Source organism: Anguilla rostrata, chromosome 12, assembly GCF_018555375.3.
Source record: "Anguilla rostrata isolate EN2019 chromosome 12, ASM1855537v3, whole genome shotgun sequence".
NCBI lineage: Eukaryota > Metazoa > Chordata > Actinopteri > Anguilliformes > Anguillidae > Anguilla > Anguilla rostrata.
Genome location: NC_057944.1, coordinates 36,667,959 through 36,692,721, shown reverse-complemented (window position 1 = coordinate 36,692,721; position 24,763 = coordinate 36,667,959). Strand labels below are relative to the sequence as shown.

At 50.1% G+C, this 24,763-nt stretch overlaps 1 protein-coding gene across 2 annotated transcripts in view; it reads left to right on the top strand.

Moving 5' to 3' along the window:
* nectin3a (nectin cell adhesion molecule 3a) overlaps window positions 1-24,763 on the top strand; it is a 91,017-nt gene that overhangs the window by 58,677 nt on the left and 7,577 nt on the right. The window contains exon 6 of one of the 2 annotated variants that reach the window (XM_064302828.1): window positions 17,314-17,458. In XM_064302828.1, coding sequence (XP_064158898.1) covers window positions 17,314-17,458 — 145 coding nt within the window. Of the gene's footprint in view, window positions 1-793; window positions 7,018-17,313; window positions 17,459-24,763 lie in introns of those variants that run through there. The other variant, XM_064302827.1, reaches the window with a different exon arrangement.

Sequence of the window (24,763 nt, the reverse complement as noted above, 5' to 3'; positions counted from 1 at the left end):
CGTCATACTAATTATCTGTCCATGTTACATTCTCCTCATCTCCTCAGGTAGAAGTTGTTCCCCATCTGTAACTTGTCTGTGTACAGCAGTTGCAGGTTTCCTTCTGCCATTGTCTCTTGTGCATGGATAGGTCACTTGTACCCCTGGCTGAGTATTGTGTGTTAATCCTCGACTGTTGTGCTTTTTATGTTTTACGTGCATTTTTATCTGCTTGTTTTTTTTATTTTTTATTAGTCTGTTATGAAATATTATGACTCAGACCTGGAACTGTGTGTGTCTGTGTGTGTGTAGATGGTGTAATTCAGTGGTTCTCAAACTCTGGGGGACCACTGTGTATGCTGGTTTTCATTCCAACCTCAAATGCAATCCCAGAATTTTAACAAGCTGTTGATTTTTCTTAATTAGGTGCTTTTCGTGTTTTAGAGCTGAGGTACCCAGTCGTATCCAGAAACTGCCAGTGTGGGTGAACACACCTGACTCAACTAATCAAGGTGCTTAGCAAAGACTCTAGTGGTTGATTAACAGCTTGTTAAAATTCTGGGATTGCAGTTGAGGTTGGAATGAAAACCAGCATACGCAGTGGTCCTCCAGGACCGAGTTTGTGAACCACTGGTAGCTGATGAATTTTCGTCCCGTGTGATCTGTGTACATTCATGTCAGCCCTTTTCAGAGTTACATAGCTGTCATTGACATTCTGTGCTTTTCTCTGTCTGTCCATCCCTTCTTTTCCCTCCCTCCCTCCCTCTCTCTTTCCATCCCTTTCCCTCCCATCCTTACCCCCATCCTCCATTAGAGCCTCCTCCCACCACCACCACCCTCCCCACCACCGCCGCCCCCGCCCCCGACGACCCCTCCACCGGCCCGCTTCCCAACAAGCGGGGCCCCAAGTCCGCCGCCTCCCCGACGCTGGCCTCGCTGACGGACGGCAGCCTGGGCACCGTCGTGGGCGGGGCGGTGGGCGGGGTCCTGTTCCTGGTGCTGCTGCTGGTGCTGGGCGGGGCCTGCTACATGCGGCAGCGCCGGACCTTTCGCGGGGACTACTACACCAAGCAGTACCTGGGGCCCACCGACATGCAGAAGGAGTCCCAGCTGGACGTCCTGCAGCCGCACGAGCTCCAGGAGGTGTACGGGGACGGCTCGGGGAAGGGGAGCCAGCAGGACCTGAAGCCCAAACCCGGGGCGGGGGACGACGTCATCTACCCCGACTACCCCGCCGACCACAAGGACCGGGAGGAGTGGGGCGACAACGCCAAGAACGGCCGCCGGGCCCAGCGGGAGGAGGACCGCTTCCCGGACCACCACAGCCCCAACAACGTCCACCCGCGGGGCCCCGCCCTTAACAACGGCTCCCCCTACCTGCCGGAGGACTGCTACGACAACGGCACCGACAGCGACTACGTGTCCCACCTGGACGGGTCTGTGATCTCGCGCAGGGAGTGGTACGTCTGAGCCCCCGGGAGGGATGCAATCTAACTGCAAAAAGACTAAATAGATCTCTGAATGGAACACAGCGAAAGAGAGACCATTCAAAAGCGAAAATGAAAAAAGGAAAGCTCTGTATTTTTTTTTTTGTTTGTTTCCTCTTCCTTCTACTTCACTCGCTTTCTCAGTGAACTTCGAGGCTCGTCTTTAACGGATCGGACTCTTGAGCAGGACGTCCCGCTCTCAGAGGCTTCCAGGGGAATGTGTCTGAACACTTCTGTGGCACGTGGATGAACACTTCCTGTCTGGAGTCGCTCACGCTGTCATTGTCTTTGTGCTTGACCTGGAAGCGATTAAAAAAACCTGCCTTCCCTGGTAGTGGGCCTGGGGTTTGACCCCCCCAAATCCCTCCCCCAATCTGTGTAACATGGGGATGCTACACAAAATGTAGGCGTTCATCTAATCATTGATTCCTAACGGTTTAACAAGCAATACACATTTGAAAATGGAACACAAACGATTTTATAGATTTAATCCCCTGCATCACTCCTAAAAGCAGCTCGGCAAGGTTGTACCTGTAAAGGGGGTCAGTATTGTATTTTATTTTTTTTGAGAACTCAAAGTGGACAGAAGGGCATGCAGTGCAGCCAGAGCTCCGGTGAAGGCAGAGCTAGCCGATGTCTCTGTCAGCAGGCCCCTCCCTCTCTCCTGCGAGCCAATCAGCAGGCCCCTCCCTCTCTCCTGTGAGCCAATCAGCAGGCCCCTCCCATTCGCCTGTAGAGCCACTGCCTTTGCTTAGTTTGGATCGGATTACGTTTTTTCTGATCTGATTTGCGAGACCGGGTCAGGGCTTGATTTATACGTCAGGGGACCTGTTTTAGGGAGGGGGGGGGCAGTGTTTCCCACGCAGGGAGGGGGGGGGGAGCGGAGGCCGGAAACCTAGATGTGTTCAGAGAGAAGGAACCACACCTCTGAGCTAACTGTGGTATTCCCCTGTCCGCTGGGGCCCTTGGGCTGTCGAGAGGGAAGTAAAGAGGGCTCTCTGTGAGTGACGAAGCAGATTCTTCACCTTATTTACATTCGTTTTGCCAGTCCCCCACAATGCAACAGTATTTTTGTAGTGTTATGGTATTGATGAACTATCACTGAATTTCACCGAGATGAGATGGAGCGATTTAGCCTGGTGTGATAAAGCGAATTATGTTTTTATGATCCAGATAACCCTTAGCACTTGAAGCAGATTAACCGAGTATGTTTCTCATCGTTATTTTTTACATCTCTCTCCAGTGTAAAACGGTGGATTTGAATGCTCTTTACGACAGCCAGAAAATGAGCTCTAATGAATAGCTCATTTGCCTGCATATCATTTTGATGGCAGTAAATGCTGATTGGATATGAGCGTTTAATTACTTTAGAGAGGGGATTCCTTCCCTGGTGCCCCGTGTTTGTTTTCGGTACGGTGGAGAAAGGGAACGGGAATGACATCAGCAGGCTTTTTGGAGAAAGGTGCAGGCTGTTTCAGGTACAGGTGCTACACTGTTAGCCTGTGGTTCCCTACAGCCTTGGGCTGTCTGAGCTACAGTAGCATGTGCTACACCGTTAGCCTGTGGTTCCCTACAGCCTTGGGCTGTCTGAGCTACAGTAGCATGTGCTACATCGTTAGCCTGTGGTTCCCTACAGCCTTGGGCTGTCTGAGCTACAGTAGCATGTGCTACATCGTTAGCCTATGGTTCCCTACAGCCTGGGCTGTCTGAGCTACAGTACCATGTGCTACACCGTTAGCCTGTGGTTCCCTACAGCCTTGGGCTGTCTGAGCTACAGTACCATGTGCTACATCGTTAGCCTGTGGCTCCCTAGAGCCTGGGCTGTCTGAGCTACAGTAGCGTGTGCTACACCGTTAGCCTGTGGTTCCCTACAGCCTTGGGCTGTCTGAGGTAGATTAGCATGTGCTACACCGCTAGCCTGTGGTTCTCCACCCCGCCTGCTTCTCCTGAAGATCGCCTGCTCCCTGGGAGTCCCGCGTCGTGACGCCGTCGTCGCGGTCAGGTGGATGAGCTCGCTTCAAAGTGTTAGCGAAGCGGCGAGAGATTCTGGAGCTTCGTGCGCCGACACTTCCTATTTTAGCTTGTTTATAGTCCCTGGCTCTCAAACGCACATGCTGTTGGCAGCCAAGTACCGGCTGTTTTTAACTGCCTAGCAACACAACTGATTTTTTTTTGAGACTGCCGCACCAAAAAATAAGTAAGTAATAATTAAAAAATTATAAAGTTCAGCATACACAGTTCTCACCAGTCGTGTGTAGATTGCACTTGTGGTTTCTCGTTTTTTTTTTAATTATATGTTATGAGAAACAAGCTGCTGGATTTTTTATTTTTTATTTTTAGCGGAGGGGTAACCTCGTGCGCCCTCTGGACTGCCTTGTCATTTGTAAACCTGGAAGGGGGGGGAGCAGGGAACGCGTTCGGCTTCGCCAGTCCGGCAGCGGGAGGGTTAATTCTGGCTGTGGCCGGTGCAGGAGGAGAGCTGGCCGTCGGCCAGAAGTCTGTCCGTTAGTTGTGGGGCTTGTGGGAGGCAGAGCGGCGTCCTGCCCCTTTTTAATTTAGCTCTTTATTCTTCTTCTTCTTCTTTTTTTTTTCACCCCTCCCTCCACCCTCATCCCCAGCTGCCCTTCCACTCCCATCCCTCTGCCCGAAAGTGTAGACTCTGAGGACCCAGAATACACTTCTGACGCACCAAACACATCTGTTTCAGTGGAGGCCCAAGCCCAGTGTGAGAAGGCTGGGCCTTTACCTTAAACTCTACAACCCTTAGCTTCCTTCCTTCCTTCCCTTTTTTTAAAAACCCCCTCTCCGTGAGCTCGGTTAGGGTTCGTCCCCGGCCGCGTGCCGATTGGCCTTGGCTGTTCGTAAGTGCGTCCGCCATCTTTGATTCGGGCACATGTTTGGAACATCCAAATGCGAAACAATGCCAATTCAGTGGGGAGGTGTTTAGAACAGTGGTTCTCAGCCCTGGTCCTGGGGACCTGCTGTGTATGCTGGGTTTTTTTTTGTCAAAGCCAGTTGAAAATGTGTTTGTAATTGAATCAATTAAAAATGGAACCTCTTTCAATTTAAACAATTTGCCATATAGTACATGCAGCCCTGTAAACAGAAGCTTAAGTTGATCTGACCGATTGAAATTCCTGTGTTGTGAATTTGGCAGATAAATTTTTTTTAAATACGTACTTAAAAACTTAACAGTGCCATTTCTGGCAGAAGGAGGCTTTAAGAGGGCGAATCGTCCTTTAATAGACCGTAAACGTGTCTAATTAAGAGCAATTAGCAGTTCGTTACGTACAGTACAGAGCTTGTAATTATGGTCGCAAGAAAAGCCAGCATATCCTGTGGGTCCCCCAGGACTGGAGCTGAGAAACACTGGTTTAGAGCTTACAATTTCCCAGAGGGGTTTCTGGTCCCCCCAGCCCCCCCCCCCCCCCCCCAGGCCTCCTGTTATGTCGGACGTCCCCATTGGCTCATCATAATGTGTACATGTGCGTCTGTGTGCATGTGCTTTTGTGTGTGTGCGTGTGTGTGTGTGTGCTTGTGTGTGTGTGCGTGTGTGCTTGTGTGTGTGCGTGTGTGTGTGTGTGTGTGCGCGTGTGTGTGCGCGCATGTGTGCCCGCATTCGTGCTTTGCGGAAAGCGCGTGTGAATGTTCCAGCTCTGAGCGTGCTCAGTGAACTCTGTAGAAATGAATGCCCAGGCGTGTCTGCTTTGTGTCATCCCTCCTCTGGAGAAGGGGAGAACACTTCAAGTGTTCAGCACGCCGATGCTCTCCGCACGTCACCGTGAGCCTGGCCTCGAAGCCCGGAAACTTCCGGAAGCCTGCGTTCTGGGCTGCTTCTACTTCAGGCGTGACCTGAGGGAAGCCACACAGCCGCCTGTGGGATGTACTGTAGGCGCAGAGCTCTGACACTGCGCCGTTTTAGGAGCTGCGCAGCTCAGTAAAGGGCATCGGTGAGCTTTGTGGTAAGACTGTGTTCCCTCAGAGCTTAGACCTTCCTGTCCCTTTATTTTAACTAGGAGAAAAATACTGTACACTGTGCTTTGTGTGTCCGCGTGTGTGTCCGCGTGTGTGTGTGTGTGTGTGTGTGTGTGTGTGTGTGTGTGTGTGTGTGTGTGTGTGTGTGTGTGTGTGTGTGTGTGTGTGTGTGTGTGTGTGTGTGTGTGTGTGTGTGTGTGGTGTGTGTGTGTGTGCGTGTGTGTGTGCGTGTGACGTTTGGAGCAACGTCATCATCGACATTGATTGATGCCATAAGCAAGTGTGCGTGTGTGTGTGCGCTTGTGTGTGTGAGATTGCTTTGCTTAAAAGAGTCTCCTTTTATTTTCTTTCCCATGCTTGGTTTTGGTTGCACAGAGATTGATTTTAAGCATTCGTGCCTCTTTTTTTAACTTGTAGATTTGAGCGTGCCTGAGTGCATATTACAGTATGTAGCCATGCGTGACAGGACAGCCTTATTAGCGTGACTGGGGGTGTCATCGGGCTCGGGTTCAAGGTGTAGCTTCTCTGCGTTGGTCTCGGTCTGTACAGCTTCAGCATTGCATCATTTTCTGTTGTTTTCTGTCCCAGAACTAATACGGATTTACTGCCATCGTAACTGACTTCATAGTTTGGAAAGGAGGAACATGCAGATGGGGGTTGAGTTTTGATTGCATACTGTGTGAAATGGCATGATCATTATTGCCTTTATTTCTCCCTTTCTTTTTAGTGCCAGGTATGAAATAATTAAAGAGTCAGTGATTCAAAGTTAGTGCCTTTAAAGGGAGGGAACGCGGAACAAAATTGTATTTTTTTTATTTTTCGCTTCACTACCGTTCAAGGAAGAGCATTTTATTGAAATGCTAATGGGCTGGCGAGATTTTGGACGTTTTCTTTCCTCAAGAGTTGACTAGAGTACCGTCACCATTGTATGTAAATCATATTTATATCCAGTTAGCCTAGGGAACCTTTGCTTCATTTCTTAATTTCGTTCTCTAGGCTGTTTGTCTTCTGTTAGCTTGCGTAGGTAGTGGACGAGGAGGCCGGTTAGACCTTCTTACGCTCTGGCACGGACATTTGTAGCACCAAAGTTACAAAGCACCTGAAGCAAAAAAAAAAAAATTTCACTGGAAATTGTACATGTACACAGGGGAACTGTGGAGTATAATAGAGTTTTAAGTTAATGTGTTTCTTTTGTATATATGCTGGCTGGGGGCGGGGGCGGGGGCGGTGGGTTGGGGACAGGGGACAGGGGGGGGCGATGGGGTCTGTCAGTGCTTTATTAAGCATTTTGGTTTGTGCGAGGCCTGGTGAAATTCATTAGGGAACATTGAAAGCACCCACCTCATGTTTTTTTTTTTTAAAAAGGTGTTTCCCTGTCATGTTTAAAAAAAATTGTTTTCTTTAGAGTTTTTGATAATTTTGTCTATTTTGTACATAAGGACGATGTAAAGGTTTGAAAAGTGCAAACGAAACAACAACAACAAAAAAAGGAAAAGTGGTAAACTGTGGACAGTGACACATTTTCTTCTTGTTTTGACACCTTTTGTTTGGAATAAAGCACCATTTTTTTCTGTGACTTGTGTGAATGTCTTGTTGTTCATTCCTCAGCGCTTTCTTGTTTTCGTGATCGTTAGGAAACGGGAGACGGTGGACGCGGTGTGGCCCCGAAGTCACGCTACACAGAGGTAACTCCCAGGCGTAATCTGAGCAGGTATTGAAGAGTGGTTTCAACGAAGGAGGTCAGATTGTGGCATGTGGTGATTACGTAGGTGTAATTTGTCGATGGGATGTTGACACGCTTGGCCTGTCTCGGTTTACAAAGCAGGATTCTATTTTGGACACCTGGAAACTTCCACCAATTCAACCACCTGGTTTCCAAACAGAGTGTGCAGCAGAACTAGGCTAAGATTTTTCCAGTGGTACACGTGGCTACATCAAGTCAGAGATGAATTAAGTTTCTCGGAAAATAATAAGAAATGTCAATAATCATAATGTGGGATTTGGATAGAGAGCCATCGGCAAATGCTGTAACATTATACAGCAGTGAGAAGGAGCAGGAAGCTTGTCACTCGTGGGGAGGAAGTGCTGTGCTGATGGGAAATGAAGTCCAGAGGGCTCTGTAGTCTGCACCAATAGACTTTAACATCCCTGTAGCACTGCTGTAAGACGTTCCCCCGCCACCTGCTATTGATGGGTAAATACCTGCACCCCGGGGACGTCCATCGTGCCCACAGGGCCCGGAGGGAGGTGTGGCGCAGGGCTAGCTTTTCCGCTAGCTGCGATAGAACAAGGGGAACTGAAATTACAAACTCCTTCTGTCATCGAAAATGTGTTCAGCTCTCCTGTCTGGTTTCCTTTCAGAAGGCGTTCCTATTGGCGTGACTGAGAAGTTGCACGTCAGCTGGGACACATTTCTGGATAGTCTAGGAACTTGGATTTTCAGTATTAGATTTTTTTTTCCCCCCCTCTTTTATTGCCATGAAGTTTAGCCAAGTGTCACATGCTGAACAGTCCCCCACTTCAGCAGTATAGCCATTGCATCTGCAGTGACTACACAAGCTTAGTTCTTGTCATGTCCCTGGAACCACATCAGTTGAAATGCTCGTTAGCAGAGTTTTATGGTCGAGTCCACAAGTCGTTCAGTTCCATGCTGAAAATGTATGGCGTTGTGCGGTTTATCTGTATAAACAATATGACTCATAACAAGCTTAGAACCGTGTATGATGTATCGTGTGTGTCTGTACTCAAACACGTTTGTTTCTACACAGCTCTTTTTGCATTACAATACCAACTGTACTGTAACTTAACCCCCACCCCCAACCCCCACCCCCCACTGCAAAAAAACTGACAGTACAGCCTGAACCATAGACTTACGCGCACACATATTTCCCTCATCCTGTGAATGATCTGTATTGCAGGTAGTGAATTACTTTTATTCTCCTTATGACCGTAAGAGTCATTAAACTAAAAATTAACGGCCATGAAGCGCCTGTGTGGTGAAGCAGCGTTTATTTGCTGCAGAGGAGAGGCCCCGTACTATATTTTCTAGCACCCCCCCACACTCCCCCCCCCCCCCCAAAAAAAAAAAAAAAACTTTCTTCAGCCTTCTCTCAGTCCCATTGTTTTACTTCCGATTTGATCTTGACTTTCGTCTCCCTGTTTTGTTCAGTGTCCTTTTGGTGTGTGTGTGTGTGTGTGTGTGTGTGTGTGTGTTTGTTTGATAGGGGCTGTTGAGATCAAGGATCCAATCTTGATTCTCCCGCTCTATTGTTTCCTCTGCTGTCACTCTATTGTGCAGCTCCTGCTGCCCCCACCTCCCCACCCCTTTATTCCAGCCCTTCCTCCCCCCATACACTTTATTCAGCCCTCCCGAGTCATCATCAAGTCTACCTGCTCATTTCCCCAGATGTACCTCAGGCTCTGCCTGGCTGTCCCTCCCAGTGTCCACCGCTGATGCTGTCCCCATGGCAACAGCCGACGACAACTGACCAATGCCCTCGCTTCCTCCCGTCCTTCCCGGTCGGGTGAGACTGTTGTCTCGGCAAACAAGGTTAAATGGGCCGAAGAGGACCAATGAAAACGGAGAGCTGGGAGAGACGACTTTGCGCTTACGCGACTCCCAGAAGAGACGGGGTCGTAAACGGGCCTCTCGTTCCCGTCAGGGCTGTGTGGACGAGGCACAAAACGTGTTTTTAAACGTTGGGCGTTGAGCTTACGTTCAGCGCCCCGCCATTTCCCCAAAGCAGCGACGGGGTAAATGGATGAGTGACGATCGGAAACCGGACGCCATGGCGATGGTAATGACCGAACGCTGTAGTGTAAGAACCCCCCCCCTCGTGTTAATGCACATGGTCCCATACTGTAGTCAGCTAGAGCACAGGGCTTGAACCGGAAACCATGACGACTGAAATGATTCCATCAAGGTGCCATGAGGTGTGGCTCCCCCCATGCAGGTAGCACAGTCCCAGCCCTTTGTCCCGCCTGGCTCCGACCCTCCGCACCTGTGGCCATCAATTACTGCCCCCCTGCCCCCCCCCCGGGTGTCAGCCTGTCCCACGCAATCCAGTCAGCACCTTCTCTAATAGCGTCTGCCAACAGAGAGGGGGGGAGGAGCGACCAGACACCTGGGCCGCCCTGTCACACCTGTCATGTGACTGACTGATGCGAGTGGTCATTGACCACCCACGGTCTTCCTCGCCCCGCCCCCCTTCACCTGGTCCGCCATCCGACCCCACCCCACCTCACCTGGAAGACCACACCTTCCCTTCACCCTGCCTGTTTGATCCGTAAGGCGGGGTCGGAGTTTATGACCTCTGTGCAGTATGGCGTTAGGCTCTGCTTACGGCCTGGAGCTTCAGCTTTTTATCTTAACAAAGATGAAGGCTTGTGTTGCAGACACCAACCTTAACGTATATTCAGGAACTGGACTTGTTCTACAATTTTACCTTTGTCGATAAATACAGGCAGTTGAAGACTGCGGTAATAGTCTGTCGTATAAAAACTGAAATTCGCAGATTTAAGACCATTCCGGACTACTGTATGTAATGCTGCTACTTTCATCCCTGCCCCCAGCTCTTTCTCTCTCCCTCCCTCCCTCTGTATCTCACTGACTGATCTCCGGGTTGTTTACCTGCAGCTGGGCAGTGGTATTAGGAAAATCTTTTGTTTTTGGGGAAAGGTTGACGGCCCTGACCCCTGTAGCCCCGGATTACGGGGGGAACGCGGAGAAACCCGAATCCGGGATCGCCCCGCCCCGATCCGCGCGTGGGGCGGAACGAGAGCGCCTCTGTCCCGCTGCGCTGTCATCGCCTCAGCGCCCGTGACACTCTCCCAAATCCCCTCCGACTTCTATCTGTCCCCCTTGCGCGACTCCGGTGACCCCCTGCCTAATCCGTCTCTGCTGGGACTGACATGTTTTTGCAGGCCGTTGCCTGAACAGCTCCCCTGTTGCGCTCGGGGGGGGGGGGGGCGACGGTGTGGGCCCCAGCTCTGTGTGCCTGTCCTTTAAACTGCCATTTCTCTCACTTTTCTCCTCAGGGGGAAAAATATCTTACATTTCAGTCTCGCGATCCTAAAGTGCACCTCTTAGGGAGAACGACATAGCTCAGGAGGTAAGACCGATTGTCTGGCAGTCGGAGGGTTGCCGGTTCAAACCCCGCCCTGGGCGTGTCGAAGTGTCCTTGAGCAAGACACCTAACTGCTAACTGCTCTGGCGAATGAGAGGCATCAATTGTAATGCGCTTTGGATAAAAGCGCTATATAAATGCAGTCCATTTTACCATTTACCATTTAGAACTGCAGCGACAACATTGCTAACAGATAGGTCTTCTTCAGGTGGAAATACGAATGGTGGCATGCGTCGATTAAGAATTGACATGTCCTCCAATAGCATCGTAGCCTTTGGCGGACATGTCAAAACAAAATGCTACAGATCATCGGATTTAAAATTAAATGTATTTATTTTAGTGCTGAGACGTCCACTTTGTCCTATCATGAAGAGTTAACCTAATGGTGTCAACAGGAATGGGATCTGGGGGAGATAGTGTGGACCTCCGCACACGTTACGCTCTCCCAGTGAAACTCCTCGCTGTCAGGTGAAAAGAAGCGGCTGACGACTCTGCATGTATCGGAGGAGACATGTGGTAGTGTACACCCTCCCCAGACCGACAGAGGGATAGCGCATCAACCAGGACCGTGTGATACACACGAGGGATTGGCATAACAACTAAATTGGGGAGAAAATTGGCACAAAAAAAAAAGAAAAAACAGTCTGATCTCCTCTGACTCATGTCTGTGCCAGCTGGTCTAGCGAGCCGCAGTGCGATACGAAGCAGCGGGGCTTCGGAGGAGAGCACGCGCTCGTCTGTGCTCTCTGGACCACAGAGTTCCCGATCTCATGGCCAGAACGTACTGTAGGCTCAAACGTTGCTTTGCCGATTCGTTTTTTTTTTTTTTTTTTCATACTCCTGTGGTTCTGAAGGGCCGCAGTGCGCCTGGATGTCTGCACTCGGGAATGAAAGAGCTTGTGAAGCGCGTAGCGGACTGGACCGGACGGCCTCCTGCTGGGCCAAGCGTGGCGGCCCGTACGCCGTTCGGTACGGAGGTCACGTGACGTTCCTCTGCGAGTCAGAGATGCTAATTATTTACTTGGGGGGGGGTAGGGGGCGATGAGGCATGATGGAGCTGGGAGTTGTAGCTCTGTGCCATTCTCTGGCCGCTCTTTGTTCTCCTGATTTATGTGGCCCTTCTGTACCCCAGTCTTGTGTTTTTTAAACACGTGATGGATGTGTGGGGTTTTTTTTTAAGCTGTTGAATTTAGCCCGAGCCGACCCCTTTGGTCTTGGGTCCTTGCGCTGCCCTGGGATGGCCTGTACTGTACTCTACTCTACCCCAAACCCTCCCTTCTCACCCCATAACAAACAGCACAGAGGTCGGCGTCGCCTTTTCCACATGACCGGCTGGCATAAAAGGAATCGAACAATGCTCGGCCAATTAGCCCAGCCAATCAGAGCAGCAGGGAGTGAACTTCAAAGAGCGCGCAGGCTGACTCAGCGATAAGGGCAGATTGTTTTAGCTCACGGGGTTCAGGGTTCAAAGATCTGAACAGGGGGAGGGGAGGGGGAGAGAATGTGGAGGGAGGGATGGATGGATGGAGGAAGGGGGAGCGGGAGAACGATAGGAGAGGGATATGGCGAACGAGTCACCCCCACAGTGACGGACGTCGCCGTGACACAGATTGTGGAACCGGGAGCGCCGTTGCCGTGCCGATGACTCCGCCGGGGAGGTAAATCTCCCTGCTCTCCGCTGTCCGCCCTGCGCCACAGTCCCCCCGCCCCCCCCGCCTACCCCCCCCACCCCCCAGTGAAAAAGAGGCTTGTCCCGCGCATCAGCACACGGGTCACTGCAGCACCCCTTACCGTGGGAGCGCGAGCTAGCAGGGGGGCGGGGAGGAGGGGGCCCAAAACTCTCTCAACACTCCAGCGCTGACCCGCTGTCTGTAATAGTCCGGGGTGGGGTGGGGTGGGGCCGGGTGGGGTGGGGCAGGGCGGGGCGGGGCGGGGTGTTGGTGAGAGGCTGCCCCGCCCCCGTGCTTTAATGCATTCCGCTGCTCAGTGCACATTTTCTGTGTATGATTTACTTTGTATGTGGCTGAAATCTTTACGAATGTGTTTGCTAAACTGATCAAAAATTCTATTCATGAAGTTAAGATGTGGGTTTTTTTTTTTTTCTTCCTTGTGAGGTCGGCCTGGTCTGAAACAGCTTTGTGTGCTAGAGAGATGGGACCCATGGTTCGCCCATGTTCCAGCTAGGGGTTTTATTTTGGGTGTGCTGGACTAGGACATCACGGTCACCATGAACAAAATGTACCCCATAATACATATTTTTGACAAAATGCCAAAAGCCAGTGGCTGCAGACTCGAAACCCAAAGGTGTATAACCGAGGCTAATGTAACAGAAAGAAAGGCAGGCAGGCTTTTTTGTAATGGGGGCCACTGGAAAATCATTGTGTGCAGAATCATGAGTTTGGGAAAACACAGCGCAAGGCCAAGGTGACAAAGAGGTCTTTGTCTCTCTCTTTCTCCCCTGAGACTGAAAGCACAGAAAGAAAGAAACACAATGGCAGGTTTTCACTGCTGCTGTCCCCGTCCGCCGCTCTGCAAATTCACTTAGAGCAGCTTTGCACAGATTTGTATCTGGTCCCTACGCTTTCTCTACTGGTAGATAAAGCTCTGTTCTGCCCTTTCCTGGCTGTGGTTACAATTATATACACGCTGGTTTAAGAATTGGTTTTCTTTTATTTAATGTTTTCATGTTTGTTGGGAGGGGTGGTGGTATCGGAGTCACATTTACGGTTTTAACCTAAACCCATTACCCTCCGCCCCGCCCCGCCCCACTCCGCTCCCCTCCACTCCCCTCTTCCCAGAACTCCTGGGTTTGATGTTGGGATCACTCAGCCGCCAGCTGGGATGTGGTCAGGAGGAGACGGACGCAGCTATCTGCGTCTCTGGCTCAGTACGCCACCGGGGCTGTGTGGCTGCGCTCCTCTGTGCTGCGCAGATGCTCGGAACCGACCGCGAAACGAGCCTCTCCCTCTAATAACATAAGCCTGCGTCACCCGCCCCCCCCACCGCCCCACCGCCCCAGCCCATCGCACGGTGGAAATCAACGTGTAGCTGCCCAGTAGCCCCTCTTTCAGTGAAATGGACTACCGCAGCTCGCGGAACCCAAGGCCAGCAGTGCAGTGTTAATGCAGATGAAGTTTTTTAAGCCGCGCTTATGGATTCCGCTCTGAGTTAGGCGACCCCTGGCACGCAAGGTTCTCAGAGCTGAATGGGTGGCCGGCCGCCTCAAAGGGGACGGGACGGGACAGAGCGCTCCCCCCACCCCACCCCGCCCGCACCTCCCACCTCTGCGCACACCCACTGCTCTCCCTCCCTATTGTTCCCCTGTATTGGGGCAGATGTAATCCCCCATTTAAATCCTGTCTAAACACTGCTGTGTCCCAAGGGAATATCTGTAGGGGCGGAGGGGTGGGTGGGGGGGGACTCAACACTCACAGTGTCAGAGAGCACTGTGGAATCATGGGAAATCTCCATTGTTCTAGGAGGGGGGAGGGGAGGAAGACTCACAACACCCACAGTGTCCGAGAGCAGTGTGGAATCATGGGAAATCTCCATTGTCCTGGGGGGGGGGAGGGGGGGACTCACATCACTCAGTGTGAGAGCACTGTAGAATCATGAGAAATCTCCAGGCCAGCATACGAACACCGTCCTGTCCTGCATTAGTATGGGGTTATATTTCTGCCTGCTCTTGAAGACTCTGCGTCTCTGAATCTCTGCGTTTCTGACCTAACTGAATTCTGGCTGTGTTTCGTCAGGCCTGTGTCTAGCTGTGACTGAGAAGGCCTGGGTCACTATCGACCTGGAGCGGTGCTAGAGCTTAGCCATACCGTCTTCGTATTGAGTGTTGTGTCTATAGCTGATGGATGTTGGCATCAGGGCATGGCTTTTGCACTCCATGGGCTAAAACATTCCTCTTGTTTGCGAGACGTATTTGACAATGGTGTGGTGGGCAAAGGCCCTGGTTTCCCAGCGATGACCAAGTCACTATGGTTACAGGCATCGGCATTGCATCGACATACAGGGCACCAGAATGGTTTAACACTCAGTACGTGGAGAGAGGAGGTTCTAGAAGACTCCTGTGTGGCAAAAGAAGGCCAGCATGATGTTATCCTCATGGATTTGGAAATAGAATCAGTCTAAATTCAACACATTCAAAGTAAAGTATCAGGTGACACATTGAAGCCTGACACAAAGTGCCCGCAATGAGGTAAAATTATTTCCTAAAAAAAAGACCAGAAACCGTCAAGGTATTCTGCATTTTTTTAAAGGTTGTCCACAAAATAGCAAATATGACTAATTTGAGTGAGAGAAAGGCAGAGGGAGAACCGGGCATGTGTCAAAACTCCATCTGTTAAACCTGTCCCTCCCCATCTGCCTGTGGAGCTGCCCCCCTCAAACCTGGCCGCGCCAAGGCCCCTCCCCCCCTTTTTCCTGAGTGCCATTTGCCTCGCCTGCCCCCCTGGGGTCAGTCTCTCAAGGACACGCCCGATTGGCAGATGAGGATGTCACATGGTGCACGATGACTTACACGATGCCCCTTTCTTGAATGAATGCAGTCTGCTGGATGGCAAATGTTTTTTTTTTTTGGGGGGTGGGGGGCAGTGGTGCGGAAGGAAGGAAATGTAGGTGTGACCTCACAGAGGGACGCAGCCAGGTGTAAAGGCCATGGCAGGCTTTCTTCTCCCCGTGCCGTTGAACCGCATGGATACGGTTGCTGTGTGCGATTTGGCTGTGTCACTGGCCTCTGGACTTGTGCCCGAGGGGGAGGTGTGTGTGCGGGTTTGAATCCAAAGTGGGATGACTCTGAGATGCTGTCGTGTCAGCAAGGCTGGTGGCCATTTGCCGCATTAAAAAAAAGAAGAACAGGGATATAGAGGAAGATGTCAGGCGGAGGTCTAAAAAGAGACACTGGATATTCACTCGGATGGTGGATCTTTGAAGGAATGTTGTTTTTTCCCATTAATGCATTGCAGTTGTATTGCCTTCAGTCCTCTGAAGTCATGGTTCAGATCGCATGAGCAAATTTTATTTGCATAATCCAAGCCTTTCGCTTCAGCTAAGCAAACGTTTAGTGGAACCTCGTGTGGCATTAAACTGCACGTTCAACTGCGCTGAACTGTGCCAGACCGTGTCTTCCAGCTGTCAACCGAGACCCTCAGACCAGGCCTCGTCTTGCTTTCTCTGTGAATGCTGGTTGTCCTCTTATCATTAGCGCTTAAAGCAGTTCAGCACTCCATCGTCAGTCTCCATTCTCAGTCCGGTATCAGAGAATAGCTCTTTAGTGTGATCGCTTGTACGTAAAATATTTATATCCGAAATGACCGTTGCTCTGTTGCTCTCCACAGGTTCTTCTAAGGTTTAAATTCCTTCAAAGTTTTCTCAACTCTCCTCATATCTCTACACACTCTTTTGCAGTTTTGGCATTGTTTTATCCATAAATAAGGTTTTTTATAGTTTCCCCACCCAATGCCCACCCCCCCCACCCCCTCACCCCAAACTTCCTCGGGAGCCAATTTGTTTCACTTCATAAGCATCTGCCTTGTCCCCTCCTCTCCCCCCCCCCCCCCTCCGCCCCCCTACCCCGATGACACAGGAGGAGTTGCTGAGCCTATTATGCTTGATGTTGCGTAACGCTTGTGTGTCAGAGCCCGTCCACTGCGAAAACGGCAGGCAGCACTTTTCGCATTTAATTAATCTTAATTAATTTATACTCGTCCGCTGCCTGGATTCCCCCCGCGGGCCAGATAACGAGCATGCGACTTAATGAGTCAGGAGTCACCAACGGCACCGCGGCTCCGGGTCTCCCGCTACACGCTAGCGCTGAGGCTCTGCGGTGGCAGCGCAAGGGTGACTTAAAGCGTAAATTATGCCAGACCTAATGACTGAGAGAGAGAGAGAGAGTGGAAGAGAGCGGGAAAGAGAGAAAGTGGGAGAGAGAGGGAGAGAGAGCGGCGCAGAGTCAGAGAGAGAAGAGAGAAAGAGAGAGCGAGTGGGAGAGAGAGAGTGAGAGAGAAAGAGAGAGTGAGTAGGGGAAAGAGAGTGAGAGAGGCAGAGAAAGCGAGAGTGGGAGAGAGGTAAAGAATGGGTGAGAGAGAGAGAGAGTGGGAGAGAGAGAGAAAAGGAGGCTGTTAAGACCTTTATAGGCGAGCAGCGTGAGGTCCTAATTAGAGAGAGTTAGCGCTGGCTTGCTGTAGGCTCACGCTGTGATGGTCAGGAGTCAGGGCTGGATTTTCCTGCTTCTGAGGAGGAGGAGAATAAAATGGCCTCTCCCAAAACAGCAAGAGGGGTAGCAGGTCTGCCGTAGGGGCTGATGTCAAAGTGTGTCAAATGTGCAATTTTCTATAGGCTTTGTGCCCAATGAAATAGGATAATACAGAAAAGAGATGGTTTTTTTTTTTTGATTGATTATAAACTACCAGTGAACGTTATACAGAGAAAATAGAATATTTACCTGTTCCTGCTTGAAAATCACACGTCTATCACAGCTTATATCAGATGTTATAGAACTGCCATAATGTGCCTTGTGTTAATTTTGTGACACTAACTTTGAATTTGTAAAATTCACAACGGACATGACCGTTGTTGTTTGCCGTGATACGCAGTCGTTGCTTGCTATGACATGTCTTATGACAGGCTTATGAAGGCATTATGTAGGTATTACGGTGTCCAAAAAAGCAAAGTGTCACTGAATTTGCCCTCTGTGCTGTTTAGTACAGGTCCGCCCTCTCTCATCCTGTGTTGTCTTGCAGACGAACCCCAGACCAGTCCGACCTCGTCTGCGGCTGTGGCCGGGGCGGTGATCGGGGCGGTCCTGGCCCTCTTCCTCATTACGGTCTTCATCATCGTCCTCCTCACCCCACGCAGCAGCCGGCCGCCCACGTACATGGACAAAGTGTGAGTATCGCCAGGCTTGATTTCGTCTCAAACCGTACGCTGGACAGACAAAAAAACAACAACAGACAAATCAAATAATTTAGTGTTAAATATTAAGAAGTTTTTTTTATTTTTTTTTAAACTCTCGCTTGTATTATATTAACTGAATCCACCAGGTTTCATAAAAACATGTGAGGACATTCATCAAAATGGCAGAGAAAGAGGAAGAGAAAGCAAGGGAGAGCTACAAGCACTATGGGTGTTGCTCTGTCTCTGTTTGGACCAGGCTATAAGTTAGTCAAAGAGGGACTTCCAACATACTGTTAAAGGAAGACTTTTAAAAAGAACACATTTGCAGTTGTTGACAGAGATGAAAGGGAAATGGAATGTTGTTTCTGTGTGCAGTCATCTCTCCTGACTGCATCGTATTCATCAACAACGGTTATTTCAACGGTTTCTGCTGACAGAAAGGCCCTAAAGGAGCAAATCGATTGGTAACCTCTCACTGCAACCCTATACGGTGCTGTTTGTGTGCGATGAATCCAGGTAAATGAAAATGCCTTCGAAGCACAGTCAACCCCAAAACAGGAAAAAACATAATAAAAAGATCCCCTGGCACTGCTCTAAGTATCTGATATGAAGAGAAAAAAATATGGCTTGTCCACTTCACGGCATTAGTGCCTGCCATCGATCCACAGCGATAAAATATGGACCTCCACAGCACACAGATCCTAACCCTTAAAAAAAGAGTCCAGTCTTAAGCAAGCACGCGGAACAAAATACTGTCTTTGAGCGAAGCATCCACTGTCGGGACCAGCGGTAGACCACATGCCTGCCAGCTGCCCTACACCCACAGCAGCTGAGTTAGGTGGAAAAGCCTCTTGTCACCTCACAAGATAATACAATAATTGTCATAATTCCCCACTGCTTTGGGGGGTTGGGGGTGGGTGGGCGTGTTAAAACTCCAACGGGTGACCCTTGTGCCCGGATGGCTTACTGACCTGTACGTGCAGCATTTCATGTCCTCTCTGTTCAATCGTTACTATCATTAGCTGTATAAAAGAAATTGTATCTGAGACATGTCAGCAATCTAAAGCGCCTACTTCTTAACCCCTCTGGGATGCCTGGTGAAGCAGGGATTGATAAAGGTATGACAGCAGAGCCGGTTGCTGTAAGGTTATCATAATCCTGTCACAGGTACTTGTACTGGTGCTTACTTCCACATCTTCATCTACCTCCTCATCCGAACCATTTTTCATTTTGTATTGTATGATTTACTTCCACATCTTATATCCTACAACTCTCTTCATCTGATGCTTACTCATCACCTCTCTGCTCTCTTGTCTTGATTTGTATTTCCTCATCTTCTTCTACCTCCACATCAGAAGCTCTCCCCCCCCCCTGCCTTGCATTCTTCTGACCTCTTACATGCCTTCTCTCATGGTTTATGAGACCTTTGCAATTCTTAACCACTGAGCGATTTCTTCATGGTCCTAACCTTAGTAAATCTGTCTCCTAATTCCAATGTGTGCAGTTGATTAAGGTTCACAGCTTCCTGGAGTCTTCATCAAGTTAACTGGATGACAAGACTCAGGACAATAGCACAACCCAGACCTGTGTTTGATTCATAGTGAGACGCAGAGAGCAAACAGCACAAAGGGTCCTTTCACTCAGCCAGCAAGCCATTAGCACCTCTGATTAGCAAACCAGATGGGGCTCAGATTAAAGAAAAAAAAAGTAATGATAATAAAAAAAAAAATGAAATATAGGTCCATAAATTAAACGGCAGGTTAATAAGGTTTGGCAGTGCGTCGGTCGGGCTGCAGCAGCAGGGCTGTTGTGGCCCCTGTAGCGAGCGCCTTCTTGGCTCTCATACGGGTGTCCTGTGCGCTTGGCGGGTGTCCAGGCGGCTTTTTGGGCAGCTACGGGAGCAGGCAGCTGTCCCCCCCTTGACCGTGCCCAGCTGTCACACGGCCCTGCCGGAGTTGGCCTCCGAGCGCCCTGCCCTGTTACCCGGAACACCCGAGTCATTGTGTGCGTGGATATGTTTCTCTCGTGACTTAAAATTTTTTTTTTTAAAGTGTGTTTGGGACGCCAGTGGATGTGTCCGCATGATTTGTACTTTCCTGTCTCGTTCAGGGAGCGACAAAAGGTTAGCGGTCTTGATTAGAGCATGAATCAAGACCATAAACGTCTACATTTATATATATATATATATAAAAAATAATAATAATAAAAAACCCTGCGGCGTTTACATGGTGTGAACCTGTGTAATGCCGGGTCACTCTGGAAAGCAGCTGGGGCGCGGTGGAGATAATTCATCATCTCCGTGGGGAAATTTTCCGCGGTTGCGTCTACGTTATGGCGTCTGTAATAGCCGGGGGAGTGCGATATTGTCCGAGCAGATGGGGAAGGGCCGTCGTTGGCGTTCGATGATCGACCGCCTTCGTCCCGGCCTCTCGCAGCTCCGTCGTCCTTCGTTATTGGGCCTCTCAACATCCGCTTTGCGCCCGCGCCGCCGCCCGCTTCATTTCGGCGCTCGGAAGCGCCATCGATCAATCAGGCGAGTCTAAGAGGGAGACGCCTCCCCCTCCCCCCGCCCCTGCCCCCCCCCCCAATGATGGAAATGGCTTCCTCCGTCCATTCATCCTTCGACTGCCTTTAAAGAAGCGGGAAAAAGATGAGATGAGACATATCGGCGGTTCGATGGGTTTGCGTGGAATCAAGATGGCGGCTTCCTGATCCCGGCTGTTTCTTGGGCTCGCTGTTGCCCGAGGGAGAATTTGGGCGGGCTCGTGTTTAATGTTGAGGAGACCGTGGATGCTGGGAGCGAGTGAGGAAGCTCGGAGGGTCCCGATGGGGTGCGGTTATTCGTGGGGACTTTGTGCCCCCCTGCTCCAGTAGCCTTCTTCCATTCTCTCCAGAACGGGCGCCGCGTCGGTCCGTGTGAATTTGCCTCAGCGTTGACAGGGTCTGGACTCTTTTTTAGGTTCTGTTATTAAATTCACCCCTGGCTCCGTGACCTTGAGGACTGGTGAATTTATTATACGTGGGGGGACTGCGGGATGAGGGGGGGGCGGGGGGGGGTGGTGTAGGGACCCCGGTAACCACGACGATGCTTTTTCATTTCTGTGTCCGCTTGCACGGTTTCAGAATGCAGTAATAAGCGTGTCTGGCTCCAGCCTGTTCCTTTTTATTGATGATAAACATTTCTGTGTCCTGAGATTGTTATTATTATTACGGGGAAAATGTAACTTAAAAATGAAAGTGTTTCCCTTCCACTCTTGTAGAAATGCTGAATGTCACTGAAGCAGTGTCTGGAAGAAGGGGGGGGGGACCTGCATCTCAGCTGAATCAGGACTGCAATGACGCACACAGGGAGCAGAGGTCATTACAGTCAGGCGTACTTGTTTTATTTATGTTAATAATTATATACTCTGGTGAGTTCAGGGTTTTGCTGCTGACTGTGCAGAACTCGGTGGCCCCAGTGAGATGATGATTTGGCATGACGGGGGGTAAATGTTGGGTAGTGTTGAGGTGTGACTGTGGAGACCGGGAGGGAGGTTCTGGCTTCCTTCCTATATCCAGTCATCACTTCCACACACACTGAGAGACCTCAGCACATGATGCACACACACACACGCACACTCATACAGACACACATACACACACACACATACACTCATACACACACACACGCATGCACACACATACAGGCACACACACGCACACGCACACGCACACACACACGCGCGCACATACACTCATACACACACACACACACACACACGCACACTCATACACACACACACACGCACACTAATGCACGTGCACACACATACACACACGGGCGCACGCACACACATACAGACACACACACACACACAGGCACGCACACACATACAGACACACACATGCATGCACACACACACACTGCACTACATCATTTTCCCTGTCTGAAACTTCCCCAGCTCAGTCCGCTGCTCCTGGTGGTGCATTACGCTTCAATATTTATGTGCTCCGATGTGCATTACGTCAAGTCCAGAGGAATTGCCCATTTATAACGCTGGACTCGTGTGCTAGGGCAGCACAGGTAAAGCACCTAGCTCAAGGGTACAGTGGAATGTCCCGGTTTGGCCTAAAACTGCACTCCACACCGCTGCTTTTCCCCCGGTCAGGATTTCGGCTGTGATAAATCCACCTCTCTCTCTCTGCGTAGGTGACACCTCGTGTGCGACTTTGGCTGTGGGAGGCGTTCCGCGCGCCAAGTCGAAACACGGAATTCTTCATTTTTTTATTCCTTTTTTCCAACGGATTCCGTCGGTAGGCGACCGACGAACGTTTCGTTACCTCAGGCCTCGGGCCTTGTCGTTCACCCAAGAGCAGGAGTTATTCCTTTTCGTTTCTTTTTACGTGTTTTCTCTCTCCCTCTCCCTCGGTATTCGTACGGTACGCGCTCCCGAGGTTCGCGGCGGCGCAGGAGAATGCGGGCGCGCTGCCCAGCGGCCTTGTTTTGTTAAACAGCTGAAGGTCGTTAGGTGTGGTCCCCGGTAAGGGCATTTATCACACCGCGCAGATGTTACCGGCCCCCTGGGCCGTGTATCGAGCTGAAGTCCTGCAGAGTTGTGACCGTGCCAGTGCCGATTGTGATGGGGAAGCCTTCACGGTCGAGGGGGGGGGGATGGTGGTTTTGGGGGGGGGGGGGTTGGTTGTGTTAATGGGCCTTTAGGGGCTCTGGAACAAACGGACAAGCAGTCCTGAGATGCTGAGATTAGAGGCGCCTTCTCCTTGATCAGAAAAGGTCCTGTTTCGGGGAACACTCAGTATAGATCCCATTATGGATCTAATGAGCTCTGTCCTGATTGGTCAGTTAATGTCCTTTCCCTCCAAATATCAACTGATGCCCTTAAAATGGCCGCTGCTGCCACTGGTATCAGACGAGATGGGGTGAACCTCTGAGCTCGCTTCTGTTTAAGATCTCTGAGGTCTTTGGAAGATACTAATGCGCTTGGTCACGCGCTGGAATTAAGTCATCTAAGCGCTAAGGAATTTTCTTTGGAGTATCTGTTTCCTTTTCAGGAGATTTGGACAAGACAGGTGGACCAGTTTGTGTTTACAGAAAATTAGACAATGTCTGTGAGCGTCAGCAGCACACCCTTGTGAACACGGAGAAACGGTAGATCAGAATAGTTAAGGGAATTGTTACGAGCGAAATGTTAATATTACTATATTAAAAGTGTAACTTTTTTTTCCTCCGTTGCTCCGTTTGAGGAGTTCATTTTAGTCGCTGCTGAACTTTCCCGTGAACGTGGATAGAAAATTAAGGACAAATGCTGACTGAATCTGAGCCCAATGTCTGGAAGGCGATGGCTTTCGCCCAATCGCAGCGATCAGAGAACGAGTCCGATGTTATTATGGGCAGAGCTTCACTGCAATCCTTGTTCCTTAAAAGCTGGACGGAGATGAAAGCAGCAGGTTTGATCAGATTTTCACATGAAAAGTAGCGGTGTCAAAATACGTTCCGTTCATCTAATCCATCGGTACAGAACTATGGCGATCAATAACAGATGACAAGGACGCGATTTTGTTTTCTTTTCTTTTTGTTGTTGATTGTAACATCCTCTTTGTTGTAAGAGCGAATGTTCTCTATCGTTTAAGGAGTGGGAAGAGCTCAAAGTTTCATTTTCAAAGTTTAACGGGAATAAAAAAAAAGAAATGGAGGGAATAGGGGGAGGTGGAGGGGTTAAGAGCTGGGGGGGGCTTTTTGGATCCAGGGTATGTCGAAATCTACCGGTCTGATTTACACCGTATCAGCATTTCCGTTTCCAGAAACGGAGAATTACGCAACTCCCCTGTCCCAGTTATTGACCCCCAACTCCCCGTTACCCCCCCCCCCCCCCCCGGGTGAAAAGACTATATCTCCCTCTGCAGTCTACCGGGACCAGTCTGGGGGGGGGGGGGGTGCTTTAATTAAGGCTGTTTACAGAGTCTCTCTTAGGGCCAAACAGCTGTGGCCTTTGGGGAACTTTGAAAGCTCTCCAGAGTGGTCCTGCCCGTTTGCCCCCCCCCCCCCTCTCCAGAGTGGTTCTGCCCGTTTGTCCCCCCCCCCCTCTCCAGAGTGGACCTGCCCGTTTGTCCTCCTGTGTGACGGCGCTCCAGAACGGGGCGAGCCACAGACGCGGTTCCCCCGCCCCCTGGCTTTGATGCGGCGCCAGGTTTTGCGTAGCCGACGCCATTTTGTCCGACGCTCAGGCGAGGACACGCCGGCAGGACCCCGGCCCGTGCCCCGCCCAGGCCTCGCTTGACGTGAGTCACGTCGAAAAGTCAGGAGCGCTCAACCTGCCTCGTGGGCCGCACCGGGCCCTCGGACAGATATATTGGGGATAAAATGACTGAACTTGACGTGCCGATGGCCATGTTACATACTGTATACAGTACAACGGATATTCCTCGCCTCGAAAATGAAATTCCATATCAGAAATGTAACCACTGCCATTATCAGCTTCCAGAAAAAAGGCTTAACAGGTTATTTTATTGCTGAGGTTATGTTGTGTCGAAAGCAGTGTTGCTACGATATCTGATACGTGCGTATAGCCTAGTTACGTGTCCTTGGCTTCGCCTTGGCTGGATTTACCACCTCCAGGCATGCGTATCGTATAAACTGGGGGGGGGGGAATCATATGCATACGTTCTAAGAATATACGTGTGCAAGTTGCTGGGTGGGTGTGTGTGCACGTATGTTCTCTGAGGAAAAACGGGTTGCAGTGAAAAAGAAAAACAGAGAGAGAGAAAGGAAGAGGGAGGGAGGGCTTGCTGATGCTATTTGCATGTGCTGGACAAGAATAATTGCTTGTAATTAACTAAGGGCCATTAGGAAAATCAATGACACTATCAACGGCAATCTGCAATGATTTGTGTTTGCGACCAATGGATGGAAAGTAGAATTTGGAAAGAGGTGTGCTTGCAGATTGTTGGAGGGATTGTCTTACAAATGCAGAAGAGTGTGAAGAGTGTAAAGCACTGTGTCAATATGAATTTCACGTTGTATGAATGTTTTCAGTTTCCATGAGGGTGACCATAGCAGTACTTTAGTGACTCTTCCTTGCAAAAACTTAACTCTGAACCCAACTGAAAGCTTTAAACTGTACGGTTACATTTGAAGTTTCGAATATCAAACTTTATCAGTTGCAGACTGTCACTTACTGCTTTGCACAGGCTATTTTTTATTTTTTTTTAAATCTGTGAGTCCCAATAAAATTAGGACTCTGTACTTTTGCTCTGTTGTACATAAACATAGCAAATGGTCTCCTTATCACTTTCTGAACA